At 40.6% G+C, this 15383-nt stretch overlaps 1 protein-coding gene across 1 annotated transcript in view; it reads left to right on the top strand.

Annotated features, from left to right (window-relative positions):
• The window catches only part of LOC126236355 (UPF0193 protein EVG1 homolog), a 333107-nt gene extending 322781 nt beyond the window's left edge, over positions 1-10326 (top strand). The window contains exon 5 of the mRNA XM_049945586.1: positions 9992-10326. Within this exon, the coding sequence (XP_049801543.1) occupies positions 9992-10212 (221 nt within the window). The 3' untranslated portion in view covers positions 10213-10326. The remainder of the gene's footprint in view (positions 1-9991) is intronic.
• Positions 10327-15383: the final 5057 nt, after the last annotated feature.

Genomic DNA, 15383 nt, shown 5'->3' on the forward strand with positions numbered 1-15383 from the left:
ATGCGAGTCATCCCAGATATGCTCAATAATGTACACGTCTGGGTAGTTTGGTGGCCAGGGGAAGTGTTTAAACTCAGAAGAGAGTTTCTGGAGCTACTCTGTAGCAGTTCTGGATGTGTGGGGCATTGCATTGTCCTGCTGCCTGTACACATCCATACACTCGATACAATTTGAAACGAGACTTGTCTGACCAGGCAACATGTTTCCAGTCATCAACAGTCCAATTTCAGTGTTGACAGGCACAGGCTAGGTGTAAAGCTTTGTGTCTTGCAGTCATCAAGGGTAAACGAGTGGGTCTTTGGCTCCAAAAGCCGATATTGATGATGTTGCTTTGAATGGTTCACACGCTGACACTTATTGATGGCCCATCACTGAAATCTGCAGCAATTTGTGGAAGGATTGTCCTTCTGTCATATTGAACAATTCTCTTCAGTCACCGTTGGTCCCATTCTTGCAGGATCTTTTTCCGGCCACAGCAGCGTCGGAGATTTGATGTTTTACTGGTTTCCTGATATTCACAGTACACTCATTAAATGGTCATATGGGAAAATCGCCACTTCATCGTTACCTCGGAGATGCTGTGTCCCATCGCTCATGCACCAACTATAACGTCTCATTCAAACTCACTTAAATCTTGATAAACCGCCACTGTAGCAGAAGTAACCGATCTAACAACTGCCCCAGCCGCTTATTGTCTTACATAGGCATTGCCAACCTCAGTGCCATATTTTGCCATATTTTACATATCTCTCTATTTTAATAGACGTGCCTACACCAGTTTCTTTGGCACTTCAGTGTATGATGCACAGCCATGAAGCTGTGAAGATCTCTCTTAAATGCAGGAGAAAACATCCCAGATTTCCTTGATCATGCTTGCAGATTCACCAGCAAACATTACAAACCAAATGTCCAAAGTTCCTATATAGAAGATTGGCTCAAATTCACTTTCCACATATTAAACTTCTAGAAATAATTAAGACTGGTAGAATTACCTTTCAACAATTCAGTATATTCTTGCAGAAACTAGTACCAATGGCTTCTTTATCTCTTTCTAGACTCATCAAATAATTCAGTTCCAATCTATTTTACAAATGGCAACTAACAATAGACAGTTATTAGGATCAGAACCATGTATATATTTTCACACTAGTATCTCTCATAACAGAGTCCCCACTGATTGCTAATTTTTTATGTAAGTGATCTGCTTACCTCGGAGCAACTGTGTTGTGGAGTAAATGCATTTCTCCCACAGGCAATACGCACTAACCCGTTGTATTTTACAAATTTTCCCCTTAACAACTGAAAGGTTACTGAACAGTCAGCTGATCAGCTCAGCTTTAATACAACAAATGATAAAATATTATGAACTAACACAGGCTCAGGCTGGGTTATTATCGTTCCAGTCACTGAAAGAGTAGAAGCCTGTTAATACTCATCCAGGTATGGCAATGCATACATTCATTCTCCTGTGAAAGAGCTAATCAGTAGGTGGGGTTCATATTTACAGATTTCTGTACACCACATTTTAAGTAATTTTGCTTCATATTCAGTCAACAGGTCACACCGTAGTCCAGAAGTGCTCCATTTTAGAGTGCAAAGATATGAATGTAGTATGACTTTTAACCTCTTGTGAAACGTCTAACCTACTTCCTAAATTTGTTCCAACTTTGTGTCTTATTCATGGTTTGCTTATGTCTGTACTAATCACACACTTTTACTTGACTCTTTCTTACTGGTGAAAGTTGACTAACCTTGCATCACTCTGAAATGCTTACACTAGTTACTAACCTTAGCTGTATAGCACAGCTTTGGACAATATGAAACAATTCCTACTTTTCAAATTTTTTACTTCAGTGTATTAATTCCTTGTAGTTTTTATAAGAAATAAAACAATGGAAAATCCAGGATGGAATGTAACAATACTATGAGAAGGAAAGTTGCTGCTCACCATATAGTGGAGATGCTGAGTTTCTGATAGGCAAAAAAAAAAAAAAGAATGCTCATGCATTGTTAAAGACCTTCTCTTCTTCTCCCAGTCCCTACAGTAGAAACACTTTTTCCCCACCAACCCTACCAATCAGACTCAACCAAAGACCAATATTGAACCCTGCCGGACTCAGTTCACTCCTCCATCCAACCATGATCCACCCCCACTGTCCCCAAACCACCCCCTGTTAACTTTCCAGAGTTTCTTCACCTCAAACCTTGCCTTACCATCATTCCCCAAATCTCTCAACATGCAGATTAACCTTACATCCACAGAAAGAACCACATTCCACCATCTAAAAACTGATGGCGACATTATAATCCTACCTGCGGACAAAGGCTCCACCACTGTTGTTCTGAACCACATGGATTACCTTGTGGAAGGACTCCGTCAGCTGTCAGATACTCCCATCTACAAACCTTGCTACAGTCACCCCATTCCAGTAATCCAGCAGGATCTACAGTCACTACTCAAATCCTTAGGCCCATCCCAAAACCTCTCCCCGGAGTCCATCTCTTTACTCACCCCTACCACTCCATGTACGCCCCATTGTGGCAAGTTACTGTGCTCCCACTGAGAGAAACTCTGCTCTCGTAGACCAACATCTTCAGCCTAGTGACGTCACGTGTGCTGCACTGCTGTTGAAATAGCTCGTTAATATTTTATAAATTTTAGACTTCATTTACTTATTTTAAAGTTTATTTGTTTTGATATTTGCCGTAAAAGTAACTTATTAGTGGATTTTCATTAATCTCAGTCTTTCTTCCTGTGTTATTGACTCGAGTGGTCTGTTATTTATGAGTCTGCTTTCGTCGTTCGTCTAAGCCTCGCGCCTCAGTAGTGTGTTTAAATTTTGCGGTGGGCACTGCAGCTGTAGCGGTTATAAGCAAAGTACTGACAAACTTATTTGTGCTCTTTAATACAGTCGTTAGTAATTTTCGTGCTTTAGTTTTCAACTGACATTTATTATTCTTTCTAGTGAAATATTTCAGTAAAATTTTCATTTAGTGTTTTAACTTCACTTAGTGTTACAGTGGTAGTTTTAATTTATTGGTTGTAGCTAATAATTTTGTGGAGTTTTGCTGGTATTGGTATTGGCTGTGTTGTAGTAGTATTAATACAAGTAGCTGCTTTCTTAGTAGGCAGAGAATTTCGGGACCATTATTGTTAGTTCTTAAATAGTTCTACTGGTGTAACTGAACTTTGGTAACTTAGACATATAGTTTTTTTTTAGTAACTGTAAAATTTACCATGAATGAAAATTGTGGGCTCTGTCGTAGGTTTGTGAGTAGTGGATTACGGTGTGGGATTTGTTCAAAGTATTTTCATTGGGGGGAATGCAGTGGGGAAGGCAATGGTCATTTTAGGGAGATCCTCTCCTGGGAATGTAGAATCTGTAGTAGAAACAAGTTAATAGAGGAGAAGGAGCGTAAGATCTGTGACCTTCAGGTGCAGTTACAATGCGCAAAGGGGGAACTAGATAGGTTGAGGAGGGTGAAGGGTGGTGGGGAATGGGAACTGGCAGTTGGCAAGAAGGTAGCTAGGAAGAGGAGGTACTCAGACAGTCTTACTTTGCATACATGCAATAGATACGACCAACTGTCAGAGTTGAGTGGAGAGGAGCCTCATGTAGCCGTATATGTAGGTAACTTGCAGCAGTCCTCAGCAATTAGAAGGCCTAGGTTAGTTGCAAAGTCTAGCAGAAAGAAGGTTCCGCTGCTAGGTAGTTCCCACAGTAGAGGTGTGGGCCAGCAGTTGCAGGAAGTGTTGGGGAGTGAGTACCAGGTCACCAGCATTGTGAAGCCTAGTGCAGGGTTGGCTCAGGTGACTGAAAGCATAGGGGAGTTATGTAAGAATTTTACGAAAGAGGATCAGGTAGTGATAATGGGTGGAGCAGGGAACAGTCTCGATAGGGACGGGGAATATGATGTCAGTGGTGACTTGGTTAAGATAGCTACTCAAACTGGTGGTACTAATGTGCATTTCGTGCAACTGTTTCAGCGTCACGATCGGCCTCACCTTAATGCGGCTGTTAGGTGCGTTAATGTGGGGTTGGGGAGGGCACTGATGGCGGAGGGCATGGATCACATCTCAGTAGTGCCAGTTGGGTCTATCAGTAGATGGGGTTTCACTAGGCATGGCCTGCACCTCAATAGGTATGGGAAGGGGAGGCTGGCTAAGCTTATAGGTGACAGTGTAGTGGGTGGTGGTGGTGGTGGTGGTGGTGGTGGTGGTAGTGGTATCACTCATGGAAAAATTCCTATAGTAGTTGGTGTTAGAGCTGCACCTTTTTTAGACTGAAGTCAGCTGATAGGTATACCTGCTTAAAGGAAGTGCCTCTAACTAAGGGCTCACCTCCAGAGGATGTAATGTTTCCAAGTAGAGAAGGAATTAGCATATTTAATCAAAATATAAGGAGTATTAGAGATAAAGTTAGTGAACTGCTAATAGATGCTAACACTGAAATTATTGGTATATCTGAACACCACTTAAATAATTTGATAATTCAGAGGCTTCCTTTACCGGGCTACAGATTAGCTGGCTGTTTCTCAAGGAGTTCCTTGCGGGGTGGGGAAGTGGCTCTGTACGTAAAAAACAGTATTTCATTTGAGACCATAGACGTATCACGACACTGCACTGAACAGATATTTGAAAGTTGTGCAGCATTAGTTGAATTTAGTGAAACTAAACTTCTAATTGCTGTTGTTTATAGGTCCCCTAACTCCGACTTCAGAGCATTTTTGCTTAAGCTAGAGAGGGTTCTTGATTCAATTTGTAGGAAGTACCAGAAAGTAGTTCTATGTGGTGACTTCAATATTAATTTTGTACATGATTATGCAAGAAAAAGGATGTTGGTAGATCTAAATTCATATGATCTGATGCAAACTGTGTTTTTTCCAACTAGGGTGCAGGGGAACAGTAGCACAGTCATAGACAATATTTTTATTCATTCTTCATTACTAGATGGGCATTCTGTTAGTAAAAGGGTGAATGGCCTTTCAGACCATGATGCACAAATTTTAACACTAAAAGGTTTTTGTACTCTAACCAATGTCGTATTTAATTACAAACTACATAGGAAAGTTAATCCAACAGCAATAGAGAGTTTTTCAAAACTTGTCAAGGAACAAGAGTGGCAAGATGTTTATAGTGCCGATAATATAGATGGATAAATACAATGCTTTCCATAACACATTTCTCATGCTCTTTGAGAGTTGCTTTCCATTAGAACATTCTAAACAGGGTACTAGCAGTAATGGACAGCTCGGTTGGCTGACTAATGGTATAAGGATATCATGTAGAACAAAGCAGGAATTATATCAAAATGTTAGAAGTAGTCATAATCAAGCTACAGTAGCCCATTACAAACAGTATTGTAAGGTGCTTAAAAATGTTATTAGCAAGGCAAAACGTATGTGGTATGCAAATAGAATAGCTAATTCACAGGATAAAATTAAAGCCATATGGTCAGTTGTGAAGGAAGTGTCTGGTCAGCAGCACAAGGTTGACGATATAAAGTCAGTTTGTAGTAATAATATTTCTGTTACTGATAAATCAGATATATGTACAGTATTTAACAACCATTTTCTGAGCATTGCTGATGAATTAAATAAAAATTTAGTATCTACAGGAAATCACATAAACTTCTTAGCAAATGCTTTTCCGAGATTGACGTCTGAAATACTCCTCTGTGATACAGACAAGAGGGAGATTGAGACAATAATCAAATCACTGAAGACTAAGGACTCTCATGGTTATGATGGAGTGTCTAGTAGAATATTAAAGTACTGTGCTGCACATGTTAGCCCTGTATTTAGCCATATCTGTAATTTTTCCTTTAGGAATGGTCAGTTTCCTGAGCGATTAAAGTACTCAGTAGTAAAGCCGCTTTATAAAAAGGGATAATGTAGATAATTTTAGACCTATTTCTATGCCATCAGTGTTTGCAAAAGTTATCGAAAAGGCTGTGTATGTAAGGTTAATTGATCATTTTATATCACACGATTTGCTATCAAATGTACAGTTCGGCTTTAGAAGTAGTTTGACAACTGAAAATGCTATATTCTCTTTTCTCTGTGAGGTACTGGATGGGCTAAACAAAAAGTTTTGAACGCTTGGCGTATTTTTTGATTTATCAAAGGCATTTGACTGTGTTGATCAAACAATATTGCTCCAGAAGTTGGACCATTATGGAATAAGGGGAGTAGCTCACAATTGGTTCACCTCTTACTTTAGCAACAGGCAGCAAAAGGTCATTATTCACAATATTGATAACGGCTGTGATGTGGGATCTGAGTGGGGTACTGTCAAGTGGGGGGTGCCCCAGGGATCACTGTTGGGGCCGCTCCTGTTCCTTATTTATATAAATGATATGCCCTCTAGTATTATGGGTAACTCTAAAATATTTCTGTTTGCTGATGACACTAGCTTGGTAGTAAAGGATGTTGTGTGCAACATTGACTCGGTTTCAAGTAGAGCAGTACATGACCTCAGTTCATGGCTTGTAGAAAATTAACGTTAAATCACAGTAAGACTCAGTTTTTACAGTTGCTAACACACAATTCAACAAAGCCTGACGTTTTAATCTCACAGAACGGGCATATGATTAGTGAAACTGAACAGTTCAAATTCCTTGGTGTTCAGATAGATAGTAAGCTGTCGTGGAAAGCCCACGTTCAGGATCTTGTTCAAAGACTTAATACTGCCATTTTCACTATTCGAACGGTATCGAAAGTGAGTGATATTTCGACACGTAAATTAGTCTACTTTGCTTATTTTCATTCACTTATGTTGTATTGTATTATGTTTTGGGGCAGCTCTTCCCATTCCAGAAGGATATTTTTGGCTCAGAAACGGGCAGTTCGGGCAATAAGTGGTGTGAGTTCATGAACCTCTGGGTATTTTGACATTGGCCTCTCAATATGTATATTCCTTATTGTCGTTTCTTGTTACCAATATTAGTTTATTTCCAAGAATAAGCAGCTTTTACTCGGTTAATACTCGGCAGAAATCAAACTTCCTTAACTCTTGTGCAAAAAGGTGTGCAGTATACTGCTGCGTCCATTTTCAATAATCTGCCACTTGAATTCAAAAATCTTATCAGTAATCCACGCACTTTCAAATTGAAACTGAAGAGTTTCCTCATGGGTCACTCCTTCTATTCTGTCGAGGAGTTCCTTGAAAAATTAAGATGATTCTCATTGTATTGCCGATAGCGTTTGCTTAAACTTATGGACTGATTTTCTTTCAGGTTCATGAACATTTATTTTTATCTGTTATTACTTTTTATGTTGTAAGTTCATGTACTGACACGTTCCATGACCTTGGAGATTTGCTCCTCAATTTGGTCCTATGGAACTTGACATTTAAATAAATAAATAATAAATAAAAACTACCCTCCTAAATAAGAGATTCCCACCACTTCCTCCACTGAGTCTCCACAGTTCCTGTCCCTTTACCACACAGTGCCCTGTTCGTTAATATTGATGCCACCTCCCTGTACACTAACATTCCTATTCCCCATGGCCTTACTGCTATTGACACTACCTTTCCCAATGCCAGACAGATTCCAAACCACCAACATCCTTCCTAACTGCCATGATCAACTATATCCTCACCTACAATTACTTCTCCTTTGAAGGCATTACCTACAAACAAATCTGGGGTACGGCTATGGCCACCTGCATTGCACCATCCTATGCCAACCTATTCATGGGCCATCTAGAAAATCCTTCCGAAACACCCAGAATCCTAAACACCTCATCTGGTTCAGATTCATTGATGACATCTTTGCTATCTGAATCGAAGATGAGGACACCCTATCCACATTCCTCCAGAACCTCACCAACTTCTCCCCCATTTGCTTCACCTGGTTCTACTCAACCCAACAAGCCACCTTCCTAGACATTGACCTCCACCTCGAAGAAGGCTACATCAGTACCTCCATCCATATCAAACCTATTAACCACCAGCGAAACCCCCCACTTCGACAGCTGCCACCCATTCCATACCAAGAAGTCCCTTCCGAATAGCCTAGCCACCCACGGTCATCGCATCTGCAGTGATGAGCAGTCCCTCTCGAAATATACCGAGGGTCTCACTGAAGCCTTCACTGACTGTAATTATCTTCCCAACTTGAACAAAGACAAATTCCCCATGCCTTATCTTTCCAGTCTCCCACCACCTCCCAAAGCTCCAGCGTTCGACCACAGAGGAGCATTCCCCTTGTAACTCAGTACTACCCATGACTGAAGCAACTGAATTACATTCCCCGCCAGGGCTTCGATTACCTCTCGTCATGTCCTGAAATGAGATATGTCCTGCCCACTATCCTTCCCACCCCTTCCACTGTGATATTCTGCCATTCACCGAACCTACACAATATACTCATCCATCCTTACACAACCCCTGCTCCCAATCCCTTACCTCATGGCTCATACCCTTGTAATAGACCTAGATGCAAGACCTTTCCATACAGCCTCCCACCACCATCTACTACAGTCTGGTCACTAACATCACATATCCCATCAAAGGCAGGGCTACTACCTGTGAAACCAGTCATGTGGTCTACAAGCTAAGCTGCAACCACTGTGCTGCATTCTATGTAGGCATGACAACCAACAAGCTGTCTGTCCGCATGAATGGCCACCGACGAACTGTGGCTAAGAAACAAGTGGACCACCCTGTAGCTGAACACACTGCCAAACATGATAAACTTCATTTCAATGACTGCTTCACAGCCTGCACCATATGGATCCTTCCCACCAACACTAGCTTTTCTGAATTATGCAGGTGGTAACTTTCCCTGCAATACATCCTATGTTCCCGTAACCTTCCTGGCCTCAACCTTCATTAGTCGCTGTCCTCACCCATCCACTCCCTTCCCTGCTTCCATTCCAGCACTACACAGCCCTCATTCCACCACCATACCCAGTCTTTTTTTTATTTATTTCATTTTTTTATTTATTTCTCTCCATTTCCCTCCTTTTCCGCTACTCCCCCCTCCCCCCCCCCCCCACCTCTCCCCTGCCCGCTGCCCAACCTGCAGCAGCATTTCACTGTCCACCATACTATCCCTCCCCCTCCCTGCCCCAGTCTCCTCCTTTCCCCCACCCAATCACACACACACACACACACACACACACACACACACACACACATACACAAAAATGCAACTTGCACACACATCTGCAGTCTCAGAGAGCTGAAACTACACTGCCTCTGAGACTGCAGACGTGTGTGCAAGTTGCGTTGACATGAATGTGTGTGTGCGCGTGTGTGTCTACTGCTGACAAAGGCCTTAATGGCCAAAAGCTACGAGTGTCTGAATCTCCTTATTGTGCCTACTGCGACTCAGCATCTCCACTATATGGTACGTAGCAACTTTCCTTCTCTGGTATTGTTACATTCATGGATTTCCCATTGTTTGATTATTGTTGACGAAGGCCATTGGAAAGCTGTAAGTGTGAAAATCTTTTTGTTGTGCCTATCTGTGACTCAGAATTTCCGCTATATGCTTAATAGCAACTTTCCTTCTCATAATATTGTTTCATAAGAAATAGTTATTTTATTGCAATAAGATTCCATTTTTGATCATCAGACTTTAAGTGATACTTTCACATCATTTCTGCATCGCATTAACCCATTACTCATTCCTTTCTTCTATTGGTTGTAAGCTGAATGCCATGGGAGATGGTCTTGTCCCTGTAGCCATTCCACAATGAGCCGACTGCAACCTTTCACTCCCAACATACTCCACACAGGTATCAAATTAAAGTGGGATTAGTACAGTAAAGTTTTAGACACCATAGAAATTGACCTATAACATGTCTTAATACCTGAAAGCACACAGTTAATCAATCAAGCTGATAAAAGATCGGATTTGTATCTCTTAATTATTTAAAAATTTTAGACAATAAGTTCTAAACTGGAAAGAAAACAGTATACATTATATGTGGTTAAAATATTTCACAGCATAATTTTATTGATTCATTTACATTTCAGTGGTTGCAGACATTGAAGACATCTTTAACTTTTTAGAAGAGATGAGGGTACTTGGTAAAGAGAAGCACTACTGGCCAGTTGTTCAGCAGCAGATTGCAGCAAAAATACGTCAAATGGAGAAAATAGACAAGCAAAGGAGCAAGGAACTCAAAGAATGGATCAAAAGTCATGAGAAGAATAACTGTTGTACATACAGGGCAAAATTAACAAATAAATCATAAACTGCTAATTATATATTTGCGAACAAATAAAGCAAAACTACTAATTTCAATAGTCACTGCATTCCACATAGTAACATATTACCTATATTAAAGCTTTATTAGCAAGTCTTAATTGTTCACCAATCGTGAGTGCACATACTGCATCAATCTCATAATTATTCATGAATATATGTAATTATGTATATTTACAATAAAAATAAAATATTTTAAGTTAGTATGCAGCTTAATGAGCATAATTAATAACAATTTAATGGTTTACTTAGTACAAAAATTAAGATCAATAATTAAGAATATTAAAATTAGTTCTTGTGTAACAGCACTGTTTGGTTTAGCTACACACTCTAGACGTTTCTGACATCCACTCCACAATGCTAGTGGCACAGCCATTAACAGAATGTACAGGCTGCATCTTTACCTTTTGGCTAGCAGTAACTCTACTGCTACCAATCCAGCAGGGGGCGAGTACACAACCTGTTAACTGGCTTGTCTGCGCAGGTGTTTGTTGCACACCATTGACTATGCCCTTACATAAGTGAATAACAATATTAAGATGGTCTGAGAGATGTGTCAGGGAAATACTGATATATAAGATGTGAGCAAATTAAGCAATGAAATAAACAATTAAAGCTGTGATCCCTTACAGTATTAATATATGTTTAAACCGTGTCTGAATTATACTGTTGCTATATTCACAGTCTGACCAGAAGTGGAGGCAGACTGTAAGTTATGAACACACACTTGCATTAGGTGTCAGCAATGTAAAGTAGGACACCACATATATGCTAAGCATAGGAATATCAAATACCATGTAAGAGTGACTGCAATATATCCATCTCTGTATTATAGGACTTCCACTTGAGTCAGAAGGTTATTATTCCATACTCTTATCAAGAGATTGTGTTACTTGCTGGATAGAAGCAGTGCCACTGGCTGATATTGCAGCCAAAACTGAGGAACAAGTGTTCTTGGAAACCTGCATGTTGTGTTTCAATTGTCCTGTATCCACTACAACAGACCATGGCCACTAGTTCAAGTCTCACCTTTTTTCAGAATTTTGCAATCTTTGTGGTGTCGAATGCTTCAGAACAACAGCTTACCAGCCACAGAGCAAATGTTTCATAGAGCATTGTCAATGTACCCTCACAGCAGCAACTACGTACCACAACAAGCAATTGGCAGTGGCCTCGCAGTGGGAGATCCTACATATCAGAACAGCATTTAAGGAAGACTTAAGGCGCTGTTAGCAGATATCTTGTATGGGAAAATCTCACTCTTCCGACACAAAATTATCATCCCTGCACCATTACCAAGCACTATGGAGTTATCTGCTTTAGCCCAGCAAGTTAAACAGAAGATCACAAGCATATGTACTCTGCCACTGCAACTATATGTAGAACATGTCCTCATACACAAAGCGCTGGTAGACTGCGAGTATATTATGCTGCGGGACAACACAATTAGCACAGCATTTCAGCCTCCTTATACAGGACTGCATCTAGTTCTTAAGCAGGGATATCATGTCTTTGACATTCTGTTACATGGGAAGCCTTCCACAGTCTACTTACAAATACACTGGTGCCCAAAATTAAAGCAACAAACATAAATTTTGTAAGCCTGCGTTTATTTTGCCACAAAACAGTATAAACAGATGATAGTAAAGTAGGAAACAATGTAAAGAATACAGAACATAATCAACTGCAACATGTGTAATTGTAGTAAAAATGTTCTTCATTTTTTTCCAACTTAACAGATTTACACACACATTCTGACAACTGGTTAATGTGCTTAGTATGGGGTGTGACCACCTCTGGCTCCAGTATAGGCCTGACAATGATGGGACATGCTGTGCATGATGTCATCAATCTTATTTTGAGGCAATAATGCCCATTCTTTCTGCAGAGCTGCTCACAAATCTTGGAGAGTGGTTGGTGGATGCTAAAGTGTTCAACCCATCTCCCTAGTGCATCCCAGGCATGCTCCATGGAATTCAAATTGGGAGATCAAGAAGGCCATGCCATGCATGCAATATCATCAGCATCAACCACCCACGCTCCGTGAGGTCGAGCATTATCGTCCATCAATACGAAGTCTCCCACCACACCTTGCAACAACTATGCATGAGATCTCAAGATCTCCTCATGGTACCTGACAGTAGTTAAATCTTGCTGATTCACACATACAATTTCGTGAAGATGTGTTTGAGTGGTCAACATAATCCTGCCCACACTATTAGGGATCGTCCTCGATATCAGTCTCTTTCCACAATGTTTAGGTACTAAAATCATGTTCCACGTGCCCTCCATATGCAAATCCATTGAGAATCAACTCTCCAAACCAAATCAGGACTCATCTGTGAAAAGAACATGTGGCATGTTGACTGCTTCACTCTAGACGTTCCTTCTGTGAAGACACTACAGAGGTTGTTGTTGCTGTGGCCTTCAGTCCTGAGACTGGTTTGATGCAGCTCTCCATGCTACTCTATCCTGTGCAAGCTTCTTCATCTCCCAGTACTTACTGCAACCTACATACTTCTGAATCTGCTTAGTGTATTCATCTCTTGGTCTCCCTCTGCGATTTTCACCCTCCACGCTGCCCTCCAATGCTAAATTTGTGATCCCTTGATGCCTCAGAACATGTCCTACCAACCGGTCCAGAGGTAAGCAAGGTAAATAGACAGCAGGCCTCCAATAATAAAGATCACTCTGCTGAAGTCTTCTGTAGATCATTTGCCTCAATATAAAACATCCAGGGGATGCTGCAATGTCAGATGCCAGTTGCAGTGCAGTAGTAAGATGGTACCATTGTGCACTTACAGCTAAATAATGGTCGACTCTTTCTGGTTTCACACATGGTTGGTCCTGTCCTGGTCTCCGGGATACAGTATTGGTCTCTATAAACTGTCGCCTAATCCAAGAAACAACCGAATGATTCACATCAATTCATTGTGTCATATCAGTTTGCAACTCTCCTGCTTCCATTCTTCCTATGGACCTCCACAGTGGGAAGTCTGTAGGCATCTTATCTGTGCCATACTACACCATCCGTGACTGTGTACACAGCGATTGTGGATGTGGAAGTACCTGCAAACACTACTCTGCTTAATAGGTGCCCTGACGTCATTGCTGGCATGGTTGTCTGTTGATCAGAATGCAATCTTTCATGCAGAACACAATTGTACGGACATCTGTAGACAGTTTGTAGGATTATATCATGAATTAGAAACAGGGCAGGGAAATAGCAGTTTGTCGCTTTAATTTTTGGACATCAATGTATTAAAACCCACCTAGGTCCTGAAGCACACATCAATATATGATATGGAATACACACCACCAGGTGACCAACAGTTACAAGCAATGGAAGACAACATCACATTCCTACATCAGTCCCTATCATGGTCTCAAATCCAGGACTGGGTCTAGGGCAGGATTTGTGATAGGGCCCCTATCTCCAAATATAGCAATCTAATCTAACTGTTAGTTTAAAAAGAGTTTTGACTTGATTTAAACATAACTTGGGGAATACTGAGATACACAAAAAATATTCATTGAGATGAAATGCAGAACATTCATAATTTCTTATCTAACACTAAACAAAAGCTAACAAATTCTACAACACCAATCATCATCATCATCAATTTATGCTCTAGTACTGTAAGTTGCATAAGGTATTACCAGCAGAATTCAAATGAACTAACAGTTGTTTATGGCAAAATAGGTGAATTAGAACACAAAGTAGTACACACGTTTTTTATTTTTTGGTCATCAGTCTACTGACTGGTTTGATGCGGCTCGCCACGAATTCCTTTCCTGTGCTAACCTTTTCATCTCAGAGTAGCACTTGCAACCTACGTCCTCAATTATTTGCTTGACGTATTCCAATCTCTGTCTTCCTCTACAGTTTTTGCCCTCTACAGCTCCCTCTAGTACCATGGAAGTCATTCCCTCATGTCTTAGCAGATGTCCTATCATCCTGTCCCTTCTCCTTATCAGTGTTTTCCACATATTCCTTTCCTCTCCGATTCTGCGTAGAACCTCCTCATTCCTTACCTTATCAGTCCACCTAATTTTCAACATTCGTCTATAGCACTACATCTCAAATGCTTCGATTCTCTTCTGTTCCGGTTTTCCCACAGTCCATGTTTCACTACCATATAATACTGTACTCCAGACGTACATCCTCAGAAATTTCTTCCTCAAATTAAGGCCGGTATTTGATATTAGTAGACTTCTCTTGGCCAGAAATGCCTTTTTTGCCATAGCGAGTCTGCTTTTGATGTCCTCCTTGCTCCGTCCGTCATTGGTTATTTTACTGCCTAGGTAGCAGAATTCCTTAACTTCATTGACTTCGTGACCATCAATCCTGATGTTAAGTTTCTCGCTATTCTCATTTCTACTACTTCTCATTACCTTCGTCTTTCTCCGATTTACTCTAAAACCATACTGTGTACTCATTAGACTGTTCATTCCGTTCAGCAGATCATTTAATTCTTCTTCACTTTCATTCAGGATAGCAATGTCATCAGCGAATCGTATCATTGATATCCTTTCACCTTGTATTTTAATTCCACTCCTGAACCTTTCTTTTATTTCCATCATTGCTTCCTCGATGTACAGATTGAAGAGTAGGGGCGAAAGGCTACAGCCTTGTCTTACACCCTTCTTAATACGAGCACTTCGTTCTTGATCGTCCACTCTTATTATTCCCTCTTGGTTGTTGTACATATTGTATATGACCTGTCTCTCCCTATAGCTTACCCCTACTTTTTTCAGGATCTCAAACAGCTTGCACCATTTTATATTGTCGAACGCTTTTTCCAGGTCGACAAATCCTATGAAAGTGTCTTGATTTTTCTTTAGCCTTGCTTCCATTATTAGCCGTAACGTCAGAATTGCCTCTCTCGTCCCTTTACTTTTCCTAAAGCCAAACTGATCGTCACCTAGCGCATTCTCAATTTTCTTTTCCATTCTTCTGTATATTTTTCTTGTAAGCAGCTTAGATGCATGAGCTGTTAAGCTGATTGTGCGATAATTCTCGCACTTGTCAGCTCTTGCCGTCTTCGGAATTGTGCGGATGATGCTTTTCCGAAAGTCAGATGGTATGTCGCCAGACTCATATATTCTACACACCAACGTGAATAGTCATTTTGTTGCCACTTCCCCCAATGATTTTAG

Source organism: Schistocerca nitens, chromosome 2 (genome assembly GCF_023898315.1).
Source record: "Schistocerca nitens isolate TAMUIC-IGC-003100 chromosome 2, iqSchNite1.1, whole genome shotgun sequence".
NCBI classification, from domain to species: domain Eukaryota; kingdom Metazoa; phylum Arthropoda; class Insecta; order Orthoptera; family Acrididae; genus Schistocerca; species Schistocerca nitens.